Source organism: Oncorhynchus nerka, linkage group LG17, assembly GCF_034236695.1.
Source record: "Oncorhynchus nerka isolate Pitt River linkage group LG17, Oner_Uvic_2.0, whole genome shotgun sequence".
In the NCBI taxonomy this organism is placed as follows: domain Eukaryota; kingdom Metazoa; phylum Chordata; class Actinopteri; order Salmoniformes; family Salmonidae; genus Oncorhynchus; species Oncorhynchus nerka.
In genome coordinates, this window is record NC_088412.1 from 5,675,690 (window position 1) to 5,694,251 (window position 18,562).

The 18,562-nt window shown below is 46.4% G+C and overlaps 2 protein-coding genes across 2 annotated transcripts in view; both read left to right on the forward strand.

Annotated features, from left to right (window-relative positions):
- LOC135561317 (uncharacterized) overlaps positions 1-18,562 on the forward strand; it is a 755,535-nt gene that overhangs the window by 557,640 nt on the left and 179,333 nt on the right. The window lies entirely within an intron of this gene.
- The window catches only part of tle3a (TLE family member 3, transcriptional corepressor a), a 191,914-nt gene that overhangs the window by 58,369 nt on the left and 114,983 nt on the right, over positions 1-18,562 (forward strand). Inside the window, exon 5 of the mRNA XM_065002855.1 lies at positions 18,154-18,216. Within this exon, the coding sequence (XP_064858927.1) occupies positions 18,154-18,216 (63 nt within the window). The remainder of the gene's footprint in view (positions 1-18,153; positions 18,217-18,562) is intronic.

Genomic DNA, 18,562 nt, shown 5'->3' on the forward strand with positions numbered 1-18,562 from the left:
GTGGTCAGGTATTCTGCCACTCTCTGTTTAGGGTCAGTCACAGTGGTCAGGTATTCTGCCACTATGTACTCTCTGTGTAGGGTCAGTCACAGTGGTCAGGTATTCTGCCACTGTGTCCTCTCTGTTTAGGGTCAGTCACAGGGGTCAGGTATTCTGCCACTCTCTGTTTAGGGTCAGTCACAGTGGTCAGGTATTCTGCCACTCTCTGTTTAGGGTCAGTCACAGTGGTCAGGTATTCTGCCACTATGTACTCTCTGTGTAGGGTCAGTCACAGTGGTCAGGTATTCTGCCACTGCGTCCTCTCTGTTTAGGGTCAGTCACAGTGGTCAGGTATTCTGCCACTCTCTGTTTAGGGTCAGTCACAGTGGTCAGGTATTCTGCCACTCTCTGTTTAGGGTCAGTCACAGTGGTCAGGTATTCTGCCACTGTGTTCTCTCTGTTTAGGGTCAGTCACAGTGGTCAGGTATTCTGCCACTATGCACTCTCTGTTTAGGGTCAGTCACAGTGGTCAGGTATTCTGCCACTCTCTGTTTAGGGTCAGTCACAGTGGTCAGGTATTCTGCCACTATGTACTCTCTGTTTAGGGTCAGTCACAGTGGTCAGGTATTCTGCCACTCTCTGTTTAGGGTCAGTCACAGTGGTCAGGTATTCTGCCACTATGTACTCTCTGTTTAGGGCCAGTCACAGTGGTCAGGTATTCTGCCACTATGCACTCTCTGTTTAGGGTCAGTCACAGTGGTCAGGTATTCTGCCACTCTCTGTTTAGGGTCAGTCACAGTGGTCAGGTATTCTGCCACTATGTACTCTCTGTTTAGGGCCAGTCACAGTGGTCAGGTATTCTGCCACTATGTACTCTCTGTTTAGGGCCAGTCACAGTGGTCAGGTATTCTGCCACTATGTACTCTCTGTTTAGGGCCAGTCACAGTGATCAGGTGTTCTGCCACTTTCTGTTTAGGGTCAGTCACAGTGGTCAGGTATTCTGCCACTCTCTGTTTAGGGTCAGGTATTCTGCCACTATGTACTCTCTGTGTAGGGTCAGTCACAGTGGTCAGGTATTCTGCCACTGTGTACTCTCTGTTTGGGGCCAGTCACAGTGGTCAGGTATTCTGCCACTGTGTCCTCTCTGTTTAGGGTCAGTCACAGTGGTCAGGTATTCTGCCACTCTCTGTTTAGGGTCAGTCACAGTGGTCAGGTATTCTGCCACTATGTACTCTCTGTGTAGGGTCAGTGACAGTGGTCAGGTATTCTGCCACTGTGTACTCTCTGTTTGGGGCCAGTCACAGTGGTCAGGTATTCTGCCACTGTGTCCTCTCTGTTTAGCGTCAGTCACAGTGGTCAGGTATTCTGCCACTCTCTGTTTAGGGTCAGTCACAGTGGTCAGGTATTCTGCCACTCTCTGTTTAGGGTCAGTCACAGTGGTCAGGTATTCTGCCACTGTGTACTCTCTGTTTAGGGTCAGTCACAGTGGACAGGTATTCTGCCACTATGTACTCTCTGTTTAGGGTCAGTCACAGTGGTCAGGTATTCTGCCACTGTGTCCTCTCTGTTTAGGGTCAGTCACAGTGGTCAGGTATTCTGCCACTCTCTGTTTAGGGTCAGTCACAGTGGTCAGGTATTCTGCCACTATGTACTCTCTGTTTAGGGTCAGTCACAGTGGTCAGGTATTCTGCCACTATGTACTCTCTGTTTAGGGCCAGTCACAGTGGTCAGGTATTCTGCCACTATGCACTCTCTGTTTAGGGTCAGTCACAGTGGTCAGGTATTCTGCCACTATGTACTCTCTGTTTAGGGCCAGTCACAGTGGTCAGGTATTCTGCCACTTTCTGTTTAGGGTCAGTCACAGTGGTCAGGTATTATGCCACTCTCTGTTTAGGGTCAGTCACAGTGGTCAGGTATTCTGCCACTCTCTGTTTAGGGTCAGTCACAGTGGTCAGGTATTCTGCCACTATGTACTCTCTGTTTAGGGCCAGTCACAGTGGTCAGGTATTCTGCCACTATGTACTCTCTGTTTAGGGCCAGTCACAGTGGTCAGGTATTCTGCCACTTTCTGTTTAGGGTCAGTCACAGTGGTCAGGTATTCTGCCACTCTCTGTTTAGGGTCAGTCACAGTGGTCAGGTATTCTGCCACTCTCTGTTTAGGGTCAGTCACAGTGGTCAGGTATTCTGCCACTATGTCCTCTCTTTTTAGGGTCAGTCACAGTGGTCAGGTATTCTGCCACTATGTACTCTCTGTTTAGGGTCAGTCACAGTGGTCAGGTATTCTGCCACTATGTACTCTCTGTTTAGGGTCAGTCACAGTGGTCAGGTATTCTGCCACTCTCTGTTTAGGGTCAGTCACAGTGGTCAGGTATTCTGCCACTCTCTGTTTAGGGTCAGTCACAGTGGTCAGGTATTCTGCCACTATGTACTCTCTGTTTAGGGCCAGTCACAGTGGTCAGGTATTCTGCCACTATGTACTCTCTGTTTAGGGCCAGTCACAGTGGTCAGGTATTCTGCCACTTTCTGTTTAGGGTCAGTCACAGTGGTCAGGTATTCTGCCACTCTCTGTTTAGGGTCAGTCACAGTGGTCAGGTATTCTGCCACTCTCTGTTTAGGGTCAGTCACAGTGGTCAGGTATTCTGCCACTATGTACTCTCTGTTTAGGGTCAGTCACAGTGGTCAGGTATTCTGCCACTATGCACTCTCTGTTTAGGGTCAGTCACAGTGGTCAGGTATTCTGCCACTCTCTGTTTAGGGTCAGTCACAGTGGTCAGGTATTCTGCCACTATGTACTCTCTGTTTAGGGTCAGTCACAGTGGTCAGGTATTCTGCCACTATGTACTCTCTGTTTAGGGCCAGTCACAGTGGTCAGGTATTCTGCCACTATGTACTCTCTGTTTAGGGCCAGTCACAGTGGTCAGGTATTCTGCCACTTTCTGTTTAGGGTCAGTCACAGTGGTCAGGTATTCTGCCACTATGTACTCTCTGTTTAGGGCCAGTCACAGTGGTCAGGTATTCTGCCACTATGTACTCTCTGTTTAGGGCCAGTCACAGTGGTCAGGTATTATGCCACTCTCTGTTTAGGGTCAGTCACAGTGGTCAGGTATTCTGCCACTCTCTGTTTAGGGTCAGTCACAGTGGTCAGGTATTCTGCCACTATGTACTCTCTGTTTAGGGCCAGTCACAGTGGTCAGGTATTCTGCCACTATGTACTCTCTGTTTAGGGCCAGTCACAGTGGTCAGGTATTCTGCCACTTTCTGTTTAGGGTCAGTCACAGTGGTCAGGTATTCTGCCACTCTCTGTTTAGGGTCAGTCACAGTGGTCAGGTATTCTGCCACTCTCTGTTTAGGGTCAGTCACAGTGGTCAGGTATTCTGCCACTATGTCCTCTCTTTTTAGGGTCAGTCACAGTGGTCAGGTATTCTGCCACTATGTACTCTCTGTTTAGGGTCAGTCACAGTGGTCAGGTATTCTGCCACTATGTACTCTCTGTTTAGGGTCAGTCACAGTGGTCAGGTATTCTGCCACTCTCTGTTTAGGGTCAGTCACAGTGGTCAGGTATTCTGCCACTCTCTGTTTAGGGTCAGTCACAGTGGTCAGGTATTCTGCCACTATGTACTCTCTGTTTAGGGCCAGTCACAGTGGTCAGGTATTCTGCCACTATGTACTCTCTGTTTAGGGCCAGTCACAGTGGTCAGGTATTCTGCCACTTTCTGTTTAGGGTCAGTCACAGTGGTCAGGTATTCTGCCACTCTCTGTTTAGGGTCAGTCACAGTGGTCAGGTATTCTGCCACTCTCTGTTTAGGGTCAGTCACAGTGGTCAGGTATTCTGCCACTGTGTTCTCTCTGTTTAGGGTCAGTCACAGTGGTCAGGTATTCTGCCACTATGCACTCTCTGTTTAGGGTCAGTCACAGTGGTCAGGTATTCTGCCACTCTCTGTTTAGGGTCAGTCACAGTGGTCAGGTATTCTGCCACTATGTACTCTCTGTTTAGGGTCAGTCACAGTGGTCAGGTATTCTGCCACTATGTACTCTCTGTTTAGGGCCAGTCACAGTGGTCAGGTATTCTGCCACTATGTACTCTCTGTTTAGGGCCAGTCACAGTGGTCAGGTATTCTGCCACTTTCTGTTTAGGGTCAGTCACAGTGGTCAGGTATTCTGCCACTATGTACTCTCTGTTTAGGGCCAGTCACAGTGGTCAGGTATTCTGCCACTATGTACTCTCTGTTTAGGGCCAGTCACAGTGGTCAGGTATTCTGCCACTATGTACTCTCTGTTTAGGGCCAGTCACAGTGATCAGGTGTTCTGCCACTTTCTGTTTAGGGTCAGTCACAGTGGTCAGGTATTCTGCCACTCTCTGTTTAGGGTCAGGTATTCTGCCACTATGTACTCTCTGTGTAGGGTCAGTCACAGTGGTCAGGTATTCTGCCACTGTGTACTCTCTGTTTGGGGCCAGTCACAGTGGTCAGGTATTCTGCCACTGTGTCCTCTCTGTTTAGGGTCAGTCACAGTGGTCAGGTATTCTGCCACTCTCTGTTTAGGGTCAGTCACAGTGGTCAGGTATTCTGCCACTATGTACTCTCTGTGTAGGGTCAGTGACAGTGGTCAGGTATTCTGCCACTGTGTACTCTCTGTTTGGGGCCAGTCACAGTGGTCAGGTATTCTGCCACTGTGTCCTCTCTGTTTAGCGTCAGTCACAGTGGTCAGGTATTCTGCCACTCTCTGTTTAGGGTCAGTCACAGTGGTCAGGTATTCTGCCACTCTCTGTTTAGGGTCAGTCACAGTGGTCAGGTATTCTGCCACTGTGTACTCTCTGTTTAGGGTCAGTCACAGTGGACAGGTATTCTGCCACTATGTACTCTCTGTTTAGGGTCAGTCACAGTGGTCAGGTATTCTGCCACTGTGTCCTCTCTGTTTAGGGTCAGTCACAGTGGTCAGGTATTCTGCCACTCTCTGTTTAGGGTCAGTCACAGTGGTCAGGTATTCTGCCACTATGTACTCTCTGTTTAGGGTCAGTCACAGTGGTCAGGTATTCTGCCACTATGTACTCTCTGTTTAGGGCCAGTCACAGTGGTCAGGTATTCTGCCACTATGCACTCTCTGTTTAGGGTCTGTCACAGTGGTCAGGTATTCTGCCACTATGTACTCTCTGTTTAGGGCCAGTCACAGTGGTCAGGTATTCTGCCACTCTCTGTTTAGGGTCAGTCACAGTGGTCAGGTATTCTGCCACTATGTACTCTCTGTGTAGGGTCAGTCACAGTGGTCAGGTATTCTGCCACTGTGTCCTCTCTGTTTAGGGTCAGTCACAGTGGTCAGGTATTCTGCCACTCTCTGTTTAGGGTCAGTCACAGTGGTCAGGTATTCTGCCACTCTCTGTTTAGGGTCAGTCACAGTGGTCAGGTATTCTGCCACTGTGTTCTCTCTGTTTAGGGTCAGTCACAGTGGTCAGGTATTCTGCCACTATGCACTCTCTGTTTAGGGTCAGTCACAGTGGTCAGGTATTCTGCCACTCTCTGTTTAGGGTCAGTCACAGTGGTCAGGTATTCTGCCACTATGTACTCTCTGTTTAGGGTCAGTCACAGTGGTCAGGTATTCTGCCACTCTCTGTTTAGGGTCAGTCACAGTGGTCAGGTATTCTGCCACTATGTACTCTCTGTGTAGGGTCAGTCACAGTGGTCAGGTATTCTGCCACTGTGTCCTCTCTGTTTAGGGTCAGTCACAGTGGTCAGGTATTCTGCCACTCTCTGTTTAGGGTCAGTCACAGTGGTCAGGTATTCTGCCACTATGTACTCTCTGTGTAGGGTCAGTCACAGTGGTCAGGTATTCTGCCACTGTGTCCTCTCTGTTTAGGGTCAGTCACAGTGGTCAGGTATTCTGCCACTCTCTGTTTAGGGTCAGTCACAGTGGTCAGGTATTCTGCCACTCTCTGTTTAGGGTCAGTCACAGTGGTCAGGTATTCTGCCACTATGTACTCTCTGTTTAGGGCCAGTCACAGTGGTCAGGTATTCTGCCACTATGTACTCTCTGTTTAGGGCCAGTCACAGTGGTCAGGTATTCTGCCACTTTCTGTTTAGGGTCAGTCACAGTGGTCAGGTATTCTGCCACTCTCTGTTTAGGGTCAGTCACAGTGGTCAGGTATTCTGCCACTCTCTGTTTAGGGTCAGTCACAGTGGTCAGGTATTCTGCCACTATGTCCTCTCTTTTTAGGGTCAGTCACAGTGGTCAGGTATTCTGCCACTATGTACTCTCTGTTTAGGGTCAGTCACAGTGGTCAGGTATTCTGCCACTATGTACTCTCTGTTTAGGGTCAGTCACAGTGGTCAGGTATTCTGCCACTCTCTGTTTAGGGTCAGTCACAGTGGTCAGGTATTCTGTCACTATGTACTCTCTGTTTAGGGTCAGTCACAGTGGTCAGGTATTCTGCCATTGTGTACTCTCTGTTTAGGGTCAGTCACAGTGGTCAGGTATTCTGCCACTCTCTGTTTAGGGACAGTCACAGTGGTCAGGTATTCTGCCACTCTCTGTTTAGGGTCAGTCACAGTGGTCAGGTATTCTGCCACTGTGTTCTCTCTGTTTAGGGTCAGTCACAGTGGTCAGGTATTCTGCCACTCTCTGTTTAGGGTCAGTCACAGTGGTCAGGTATTCTGCCACTATGTACTCTCTGTTTAGGGCCAGTCACAGTGGTCAGGTATTCTGCCACTATGTACTCTCTGTTTAGGGCCAGTCACAGTGGTCAGGTATTCTGCCACTTTCTGTTTAGGGTCAGTCACAGTGGTCAGGTATTCTGCCACTCTCTGTTTAGGGTCAGTCACAGTGGTCAGGTATTCTGCCACTCTCTGTTTAGGGTCAGTCACAGTGGTCAGGTATTCTGCCACTATGTCCTCTCTTTTTAGGGTCAGTCACAGTGGTCAGGTATTCTGCCACTGTGTACTCTCTGTTTAGGGTCAGTCACAGTGGTCAGGTATTCTGCCACTCTCTGTTTAGGGTCAGTCACAGTGGTCAGGTATTCTGCCACTATGTACTCTCTGTGTAGGGTCAGTCACAGTGTTCAGGTATTCTGCCACTGTGTACTCTCTGTTTAGGGTCAGTCACAGTGGTCAGGTATTCTGCCACTATGTACTCTCTGTTTAGGGTCAGTCACAGTGGTCAGGTATTCTGCCACTATGTACTCTCTGTTTAGGGTCAGTCACAGTGGTCAGGTATTCTGCCACTATGTACTCTCTGTTTAGGGTCAGTCACAGTGGTCAGGTATTCTGCCACTCTCTGTTTAGGGTCAGTCACAGTGGTCAGGTATTCTGCCACTATGTACTCTCTGTGTAGGGTCAGTCACAGTGTTCAGGTATTCTGCCACTGTGTACTCTCTGTTTAGGGTCAGTCACAGTGGACAGGTATTCTGCCACTATGTACTCTCTGTTTAGGGTCAGTCACAGTGGTCAGGTATTCTGCCACTGTGTCCTCTCTGTTTAGGGTCAGTCACAGTGGTCAGGTATTCTGCCACTCTCTGTTTAGGGTCAGTCACAGTGGTCAGGTATTCTGCCACTATGTACTCTCTGTGTAGGGTCAGTCACAGTGGTCAGGTATTCTGCCACTGTGTCCTCTCTGTTTAGGGTCAGTCACAGTGGTCAGGTATTCTGCCACTCTCTGTTTAGGGTCAGTCACAGTGGTCAGGTATTCTTCCACTCTCTGTTTAGGGTCAGTCACAGTGGTCAGGTATTCTGCCACTCTCTGTTTAGGGTCAGTCACAGTGGTCAGGTATTCTGCCACTATGTACTCTCTGTTTAGGGTCAGTCACAGTGGTCAGGTATTCTGCCACTATGCACTCTCTGTTTAGGGTCAGTCACAGTGGTCAGGTATTCTGCCACTCTCTGTTTAGGGTCAGTCACAGTGGTCAGGTATTCTGCCACTATGTACTCTCTGTTTAGGGCCAGTCACAGTGGTCAGGTATTCTGCCACTATGTACTCTCTGTTTAGGGCCAGTCACAGTGGTCAGGTATTCTGCCACTTTCTGTTTAGGGTCAGTCACAGTGGTCAGGTATTCTGCCACTCTCTGTTTAGAGTCAGTCACAGTGGTCAGGTATTCTGCCACTCTCTGTTTAGGGTCAGTCACAGTGGTCAGGTATTCTGCCACTATGTCCTCTCTTTTTAGGGTCAGTCACAGTGGTCAGGTATTCTGCCACTATGTACTCTCTGTTTAGGGTCAGTCACAGTGGTCAGGTATTCTGCCACTATGTACTCTCTGTTTAGGGTCAGTCACAGTGGTCAGGTATTCTGCCACTCTCTGTTTAGGGTCAGTCACAGTGGTCAGGTATTCTGCCACTATGTACTCTCTGTTTAGGGTCAGTCACAGTGGTCAGGTATTCTGCCATTGTGTACTCTCTGTTTAGGGTCAGTCACAGTGGTCAGGTATTCTGCCACTATGTACTCTCTGTTTAGGGTCAGTCACAGTGGTCAGGTATTCTGCCACTCTCTGTTTATGGTCAGTCACAGTGGTCAGGTATTCTGCCACTGTGTACTCTCTGTTTAGGGTCAGTCACAGTGGTCAGGTATTCTGCCACTTTCTGTTTAGGGTCAGTCACAGTGGTCAGGTATTCTGCCACTCTCTGTTTAGGGTCAGTCACAGCGGTCAGGTATTCTGCCACTGTGTCCTCTCTGTTTATGGTCAGTCACAGTGGTCAGGTATTCTGCCACTCTCTGTTTAGGGCCAAATAGCATTCTCCCTCTATCTCTCACACGTTCTCTCTCTCTCTTTCTTTCTTTTCGGGTTAGTAAATACCCAATTGACCATTTCGTTTTTTTTGTGTGAACCAAACGTGCTTATTCTCTAGAGAGAATTCAAGTCAAGAACTATGTGGGACGCTGGGCCGAAGGGAGTTGTAGTTTTAATTTTTAGCTTATATTCACCGTAGTTCATGGCAGAAACGTGGTAATTAACTACAATGACCATAATCCATTTTTTTTTTCTGGCTTTAAGAGGTTTCACTTGCCGAAATCTGTCCAAAAATCAGCCCAATGAATTTCTATGTTCTTAAGTTTGTCTCTTGACTTCCTGCCGTTGGGTCAGCGACTCACAAAGACACGCTTATACACCTGGTACATTAGATCAGATACACTCAGACGTCGTGAGAGTGGAATGTACACAGCACAACAACGAGAGGGACAGATACACTCAGACGTCGTGAGAGTGGAATGTACACAGCACAACAACGAGAGGGACAGATACACTCAGACGTCGTGAGAGTGGAATGTACACAGCACAACAACGAGAGGGACAGATACACTCAGACGTCGTGAGAGTGGAATGTACACAACAACGAGAGGGACAGATACACTCAGACGTCGTGAGAGTGGAATGTACACAACAACGAGAGGGACAGATACACTCAGACGTCGTGAGAGTGGAATGTACACAGCACAACAACGAGAGGGACAGATACACTCAGACGTCGTGAGAGTGGAATGTACACAGCACAACAACGAGAGGGACAGATACACTCAGACGTCGTGAGAGTGGAATGTACACAGCACAACAACGAGAGGGACAGATACACTCAGACGTCGTGAGAGTGGAATGTACACAGCACAACAACGAGAGGGACAGATACACTCAGACGTCGTGAGAGTGGAATGTACACAGCACAACAACGAGAGGGACAGATACACTCAGACGTCGTGAGAGTGGAATGTACACAGCACAACAACGAGAGGGACAGATACACTCAGACGTCGTGAGAGTGGAATGTACACAGCACAACAACGAGAGGGACAGATACACTTCCTGAACCTTATCTATTTTGAAGAACTAGTCAAATGATTTAGTCAGACAACTCTGTAGCATACTTAGGCAGCCTAGCCTAGCTAAATAGGATGACTGAACACAGTACAGTATGAGGAGAACAGAGATAATATTGTCTGGCTGACTGACTAGATAAATATGATGACTGAAGACAGTACAGTATGAGGAGAACAGAGATAATATTGTCTGACTGACTGACTGCTACTGTCTGAACAGAGATAATATTGTCTGACTGACTGACTGACTGCTACTGTCTGAACAGAGATAATATTGTCTGACTGACTGACTGACTGCTACTGTCTGAACAGAGATAATATTGTCTGGCTGACTGACTGCTACTGTCTGAACAGAGATAATATTGTCTGACTGACTGACTGACTGCTACTGTCTGAACAGAGATAATATTGTCTGGCTGACTGACTGCTACTGTCTGAACAGAGATAATATTGTCTGACTGACTGCTACTGTCTGAACAGAGATAATATTGTCTGGCTGACTGACTGCTACTGTCTGAACAGAGATAATATTGTCTGGCTGACTGACTGCTACTGTCTGAACAGAGATAATATTGTCTGACTGACTGACTGACTGCTACTGTCTGAACAGAGATAATATTGTCTGGCTGACTGACTGCTACTGTCTGAACAGAGATAATATTGTCTGACTGACTGACTGACTGCTACTGTCTGAACAGAGATAATATTGTCTGGCTGACTGACTGCTACTGTCTGAACAGAGATAATATTGTCTGGCTGACTGACTGCTACTGTCTGAACAGAGATAATATTGTCTGGCTGACTGACTGCTACTGTCTGAACAGAGATAATATTGTCTGACTGACTGCTACTGTCTGAACAGAGATAATATTGTCTGACTGACTGACTGACTGCTACTGTCTGAACAGAGATAATATTGTCTGACTGACTGCTACTGTCTGAACAGAGATAATATTGTCTGACTGACTGACTGACTGCTACTGTCTGAACAGAGATAATATTGTCTGGCTGACTGACTGACTGCTACTGTCTGAACAGAGATAATATTGTCTGACTGACTGACTGACTGCTACTGTCTGAACAGAGATAATATTGTCTGACTGACTGACTGCTACTGTCTGAACAGAGATAATATTGTCTGACTGACTGACTGCTACTGTCTGAACAGAGATAATATTGTCTGACTGACTGACTGACTGCTACTGTCTGAACAGAGATAATATTGTCTGGCTGACTGACTGACTGCTACTGTCTGAACAGAGATAATATTGTCTGACTGACTGACTGCTACTGTCTGAACAGAGATAATATTGTCTGACTGACTGACTGCTACTGTCTGAACAGAGATAATATTGTCTGACTGACTGACTGCTACTGTCTGAACAGAGATAATATTGTCTGTCTGACTGACTGCTACTGTCTGAACAGAGATAATATTGTCTGTCTGACTGACTGCTACTGTCTGAACAGAGATAATATTGTCTGTCTGACTGACTGCTACTGTCTGAACAGAGATAATATTGTCTGACTGACTGACTGCTACTGTCTGAACAGAGATAATATTGTCTGACTGACTGACTGCTACTGTCTGAACAGAGATAATATTGTCTGACTGACTGACTGCTACTGTCTGAACAGAGATAATATTGTCTGACTGACTGACTGCTACTGTCTGAACAGAGATAATATTGTCTGTCTGACTGACTGCTACTGTCTGAACAGAGATAATATTGTCTGTCTGACTGACTGCTACTGTCTGAACAGAGATAATATTGTCTGTCTGACTGACTGCTACTGTCTGAACAGAGATAATATTGTCTGGCTGACTGACTGCTACTGTCTGAACAGAGATAATATTGTCTGACTGACTGACTGACTGCTACTGTCTGAACAGAGATAATATTGTCTGGCTGACTGACTGCTACTGTCTGAACAGAGATAATATTGTCTGACTGACTGACTGACTGCTACTGTCTGAACAGAGATAATATTGTCTGGCTGACTGACTGCTACTGTCTGAACAGAGATAATATTGTCTGGCTGACTGACTGCTACTGTCTGAACAGAGATAATATTGTCTGACTGACTGACTGACTGCTACTGTCTGAACAGATAATATTGTCTGGCTGACTGACTGCTACTGTCTTATTGTCTGGCTGACTGACTGCTACTGAACAGAGATAATATTGTCTGACTGACTGACTGAACTGTCTGAACAGAGATAATATTGTCTGGCTGACTGACTGACTGCTACTGTCTGAACAGAGATAATATTGTCTGACTGACTGACTGCTACTGTCTGAACAGAGATAATATTGTCTGACTGACTGACTGCTACTGTCTGAACAGAGATAATATTGTCTGACTGACTGACTGACTGCTACTGTCTGAACAGAGATAATATTGTCTGGCTGACTGACTGCTACTGTCTGAACAGAGATAATATTGTCTGGCTGACTGACTGCTACTGTCTGAACAGAGATAATATTGTCTGGCTGACTGACTGACTGCTACTGTCTGAACAGAGATAATATTGTCTGGCTGACTGACTGCTACTGTCTGAACAGAGATAATATTGTCTGACTGACTGACTGACTGCTACTGTCTGAACAGAGATAATATTGTCTGGCTGACTGACTGCTACTGTCTGAACAGAGATAATATTGTCTGGCTGACTGACTGCTACTGTCTGAACAGAGATAATATTGTCTGGCTGACTGACTGCTACTGTCTGAACAGAGATAATATTGTCTGTCTGACTGACTGCTACTGTCTGAACAGAGATAATATTGTCTGGCTGACTGACTGCTACTGTCTGAACAGAGATAATATTGTCTGACTGACTGACTGACTGCTACTGTCTGAACAGAGATAATATTGTCTGGCTGACTGACTGCTACTGTCTGAACAGAGATAATATTGTCTGGCTGACTGACTGCTACTGTCTGAACAGAGATAATATTGTCTGTCTGACTGACTGCTACTGTCTGAACAGAGATAATATTGTCTGGCTGACTGACTGACTGCTACTGTCTGAACAGAGATAATATTGTCTGGCTGACTGACTGCTACTGTCTGAACAGAGATAATATTGTCTGACTGACTGACTGCTACTGTCTGAACAGAGATAATATTGTCTGACTGACTGACTGCTACTGTCTGAACAGAGATAATATTGTCTGTCTGACTGACTGCTACTGTCTGAACAGAGATAATATTGTCTGGCTGACTGACTGCTACTGTCTGAACAGAGATAATATTGTCTGGCTGACTGACTGCTACTGTCTGAACAGAGATAATATTGTCTGTCTGACTGACTGCTACTGTCTGAACAGAGATAATATTGTCTGGCTGACTGACTGACTGCTACTGTCTGAACAGAGATAATATTGTCTGGCTGACTGACTGCTACTGTCTGAACAGAGATAATATTGTCTGACTGACTGACTGACTGCTACTGTCTGAACAGAGATAATATTGTCTGGCTGACTGACTGCTACTGTCTGAACAGAGATAATATTGTCTGGCTGACTGACTGCTACTGTCTGAACAGAGATAATATTGTCTGGCTGACTGACTGCTACTGTCTGAACAGAGATAATATTGTCTGGCTGACTGACTGCTACTGTCTGAACAGAGATAATATTGTCTGGCTGACTGACTGCTACTGTCTGAACAGAGATAATATTGTCTGGCTGACTGACTGCTACTGTCTGAACAGAGATAATATTGTCTGGCTGACTGACTGCTACTGTCTGAACAGAGATAATATTGTCTGGCTGACTGACTGCTACTGTCTGAACAGAGATAATATTGTCTGACTGACTGCTACTGTCTGAACAGAGATAATATTGTCTGGCTGACTGACTGCTACTGTCTGAACAGAGATAATATTGTCTGGCTGACTGACTGCTACTGTCTGAACAGAGATAATATTGTCTGGCTGACTGACTGCTACTGTCTGAACAGAGATAATATTGTCTGGCTGACTGACTGCTACTGTCTGAACAGAGATAATATTGTCTGACTGACTGCTACTGTCTGAACAGAGATAATATTGTCTGGCTGACTGACTGCTACTGTCTGAACAGAGATAATATTGTCTGGCTGACTGACTGCTACTGTCTGAACAGAGATAATATTGTCTGGCTGACTGACTGCTACTGTCTGAACAGAGATAATATTGTCTGGCTGACTGACTGCTACTGTCTGAACAGAGATAATATTGTCTGGCTGACTGACTGCTACTGTCTGAACAGAGATAATATTGTCTGACTGACTGACTGCTACTGTCTGAACAGAGATAATATTGTCTGAACTGAGAGCTACTGTCTGAACAGAGATAATATTGTCTGACTGACTGACTGACTGCTACTGTCTGAACAGAGATAATATTGTCTGGCTGACTGACTGCTACTGTCTGAACAGAGATAATATTGTCTGGCTGACTGACTGCTACTGTCTGAACAGAGATAATATTGTCTGGCTGACTGACTGCTACTGCCTGAACAGAGATAATATTGTCTGTCTGGCTGACTGACTGCTACTGTCTGAACAGAGATAATATTGTCTGGCTGACTGACTGCTACTGTCTGAACAGAGATAATATTGTCTGGCTGACTGACTGCTACTGTCTGAACAGAGATAATATTGTCTGACTGACTGCTACTGTCTGAACAGAGATAATATTGTCTGGCTGACTGACTGCTACTGTCTGAACAGAGATAATATTGTCTGACTGACTGCTACTGTCTGAACAGAGATAATATTGTCTGGCTGACTGACTGCTACTGTCTGAACAGAGATAATATTGTCTGGCTGACTGACTGCTACTGTCTGAACAGAGATAATATTGTCTGACTGACTGACTGCTACTGTCTGAACAGAGATAATATTGTCTGACTGACTGACTGACTGCTACTGTCTGAACAGAGATAATATTGTCTGGCTGACTGACTGACTGCTACTGTCTGAACAGAGATAATATTGTCTGGCTGACTGACTGCTACTGTCTGAACAGAGATAATATTGTCTGGCTGACTGACTGCTACTGTCTGAACAGAGATAATATTGTCTGGCTGACTGACTGCTACTGTCTGAACAGAGATAATATTGTCTGGCTGACTGACTGCTACTGTCTGAACAGAGATAATATTGTCTGGCTGACTGACTGCTACTGTCTGAACAGAGATAATATTGTCTGGCTGACTGACTGCTACTGTCTGAACAGAGATAATATTGTCTGACTGACTGCTACTGTCTGAACAGAGATAATATTGTCTGGCTGACTGACTGCTACTGTCTGAACAGAGATAATATTGTCTGACTGACTGCTACTGTCTGAACAGAGATAAGATGATAACTTTTTAAAGGAATGAAAATGAATAAAGTCATCAAATAAAAATATGAAAATAAAATAAGTAATATTGTATTATTTCATAGTAATTTCCTGTTGTTCTAGTGATGTCTACCCAGTGTAGACTTGACAGAGACGATGGAATACAGTCAATTGAATGTCCACCATTTTTAGGCTTTTTGGGGATTTTTTTCCATAAAAAAAACAAACAAAAAAAACTCCCAAAATCAATGTAACCTCATTCTTACATAATATATTTTCCTTCCGTTGTTGAATGTCTGCTGTAACCGGCATGCTAATGCAGGCTAATGCAGGCCTATCCGGTGAGATGTTAGTTACACACCGTCTGCCTCATCAGCCTGTTGTTAATGTGCACCCAGAGACCCAATCCCAGGCCTAGTAGTTAGCCATGTGACTGTATTGATCCAATCAGAGCAGGGCTGGGGGGCTCTAAATGGATGACTGGATCATTACAATGATTTAGTGCCAGACAGACAGACCTGAGGCTGGGGGGTAGAGGCCATAATGGCCCTTAGTCCCAGACAGGCCTGAGGCTGGGGGGTAGAGGCCATAATGGCCCTTAGTCCCAGACAGACAGGCCTGAGGCCACACTAAAACAATGTGCATGTTTGAGATACTAGACTGTGCAGAATCAGTACATCTGATAATCAACTTGCATCCCAAATGACTGCTCATTATTTAATACATATTACACACTATCTCCACTAGGGAGGGTTGACCACTAGAGAGGGTTGACCGCTAGAGAGGGTTGACCATTAAAAAGGGTTGACCACTAGAGAGGGTTGACCATTAAAAAGGGTTGACCACTAGAGAGGGTTGACCGCCAGAGAGGGTTGACCACTAGAGAGGGTTGACCACTAGGGAGGGTTGACCGCTAGAGAGGGTTGACCATTAAAAAGGGTTGACCACTAGAGAGGGTTGACCATTAAAAAGGGTTGACCACTAGAGAGGGTTGACCGCCAGAGAGGGTTGACCACTAGAGAGGGTTGACCACTAGGGAGGGTTGACCACTAGAGAGGGTTGACCATTAAAAAGGGTTGACCACTAGAGAGGGTTGACCATTAAAAAGGGTTGACCACTAGAGAGGGTTGACCACTAGAGAGGGTTGACCACTAGAGAGGGTTGACCACTAGAGGGTTGACCACTAGAGAGGGTTGACCGCTAGAGAGGGTTGACCACTAGAGAGGGTTGACCACTAGAGAGGGTTGACCGCCAGAGAGGGTTGACCACTAGAGAGGGTTGACCACTAGGGAGGGTTGACCACTAGAGAGGGTTGACCATTAAAAAGGGTTGACCACTAGAGAGGGTTGACCACTAGAGAGGGTTGACCACTAGAGAGGGTTGACCACTAGAGGGTTGACCACTAGAGAGGGTTGACCGCTAGAGAGGGTTGACCACTAGAGAGGGTTGACCACGAGAGGGTTGACCATTAGAGGGTTGACCATTAGAAAGGGTTGACCACTGGAGAGTTGACCACTAGAGAGGGTTGACCACTAGAGAGGGTTGACCGCTAGAGAGGGTTGACTGCCAGAGAGGGTTGACTACCAGAGAGGGTTGACCACGAGAGAGGGTTGACTACCAGAGAGGGTTGACTACCAGAGAGGGTTGACTACCAGAGAGGGTTGACTGCCAGATAGGGTTGACTGCCAGCCAGACATTTAGAAAGGTATGACTACCAGCCAGACCTTTAGACAGGGTTGACTGCCAGCCAAACCTTTAGAAAGGGTTGACTGCCAGAGAGGGTTGACTGCCAGCCAGACCTTTAGACAGGGTTGACTGCCAGCCAGACATTTAGATAGGCCATAAAGGTCTGGCAGGCAGTCAACCCTATCTCCAGACCCAGTTTGCAGTCTGAAATACCCTGATGTGTAATGATGTTCTGGGTCATTTGGTCAAACTATAAATGTAAGTAGTGTGGTTAGTCAGTTAACAGACAGTTGACAAGGTAGATGAAACGGTAAGAGGAAGGAGTTCAGCCACTTGGAGTGAAAGAGACACACACCACCTGCCTCCTCGTTTCCCCTCTTGTCTACAGTGGTGTGGAGTGGAGTGGAGTGGAGTGGAGTGGAGTGGAGTGGAGAGGTGAGGTGAGGTGAGGTGAGGTGAGGTGAGGTGAGGAGAGGAGAGGAGAGGAGAGGAGAGGAGAGGAGAGGAGAGGAGAGGAGAGGAGAGGAGAGGTGAGAAGAGGAGAGGAGAGGACTTACTCATCATTTAGTCAGTCAGTCAGTCAGTCCAGCTGTTCTCACTGCTCCTCCATCCACCCCCCTCTCCTCTCTCCCCTCCTCTCTCTTTCTCTCTCTCCCCTCCCTCTCCTCTCTCTTCTCTCTCTCTTTCTCTCTCTCCCTCTCCCTCCTCTCCTCTCCCCTCCTCTCTCTTTCTCTCTCTCCCCTCTCTCTCCCCTCCGCTCTCTCTCTCTCTCCCCTCCTCTCTCTCTCTCTCTCTCTCCCCTCCTCTCTCTCTCTCCCTCCCCTCCTCTCTCTCTCCCCTCCTCTCTCTCTCTCTCCCCCTCCTCTCTCTCTCTCCCACCCCTCTCTCTCTCTCGCTGCCCCTCTTTCTGTGTGTAATGTTTTAAATATCTCTCATGTCAATATCATGCAGTTTAGAGAGGATGTTGAGTCAAGCACTACCGCCTCTCTCTCTCTTTTCTCTGTCTCTCTCTCTCTTTTCTCTGCCTCTCTCTCTCTCTCTTTTCTCTCTCTTTTCTCTGTCTCTCTCTCTCTCTCTCTCTCTTTTCTCTGTCTCTCTCTCTCTCTCTCTCTCTTTTCTCTGTCTCTCTCTCTTTTCTCTGTCTCTCTCTCTCTCTCTTTTCTCTGTCTCTCTCTCTCTCTTTTCTCTGTCTCTCTCTCTCTTTTCTCTGTCTCTCTCTCTCCGCCCGCAGCAGTAATTGTCCATAATCACTGTAAACATCAGCGTACCGACAGGAACGAAGTCATTCTACTCTCTATGTGCTTTTACATCTTTCTAAATTGGAATTTCGTCCTCTTTTTTTTGTGTTTTGTTTTTCCCAGACCGAGATCGCCAAGCGGCTCAACGCGATTCTGGCTCAAATTATGCCTTTCCTGTCACAAGAGGTGAGTGTTTTGGCCTTTTTTGGGGGGGGGGGGGTTTCTCGTGTCACACTGTGGAGTGTCTGAAGTTAGAGGGGACCACGTAGAGCTGGTCATTGTGCATATTTAGTCAGGCTGGCACTGTCGTACTGTCTGAACAAGGTTAGATGCTTTTGAATAATTGTGTATGGCACTTGTCCCTAATTCAAGTTTATCCACTTGTGTGAATAAAATGGTCTTGTTTTTAAATTCAGTTTTTTTTTAATTGTTCAAAACACAATTTATCTTTGTCATCTAGAATGTGAATGTAAAGTGTGTTATTGATTGTAAAGTGTGTTATTGTGATTGTAAAGTGTATTAATGTGATTGT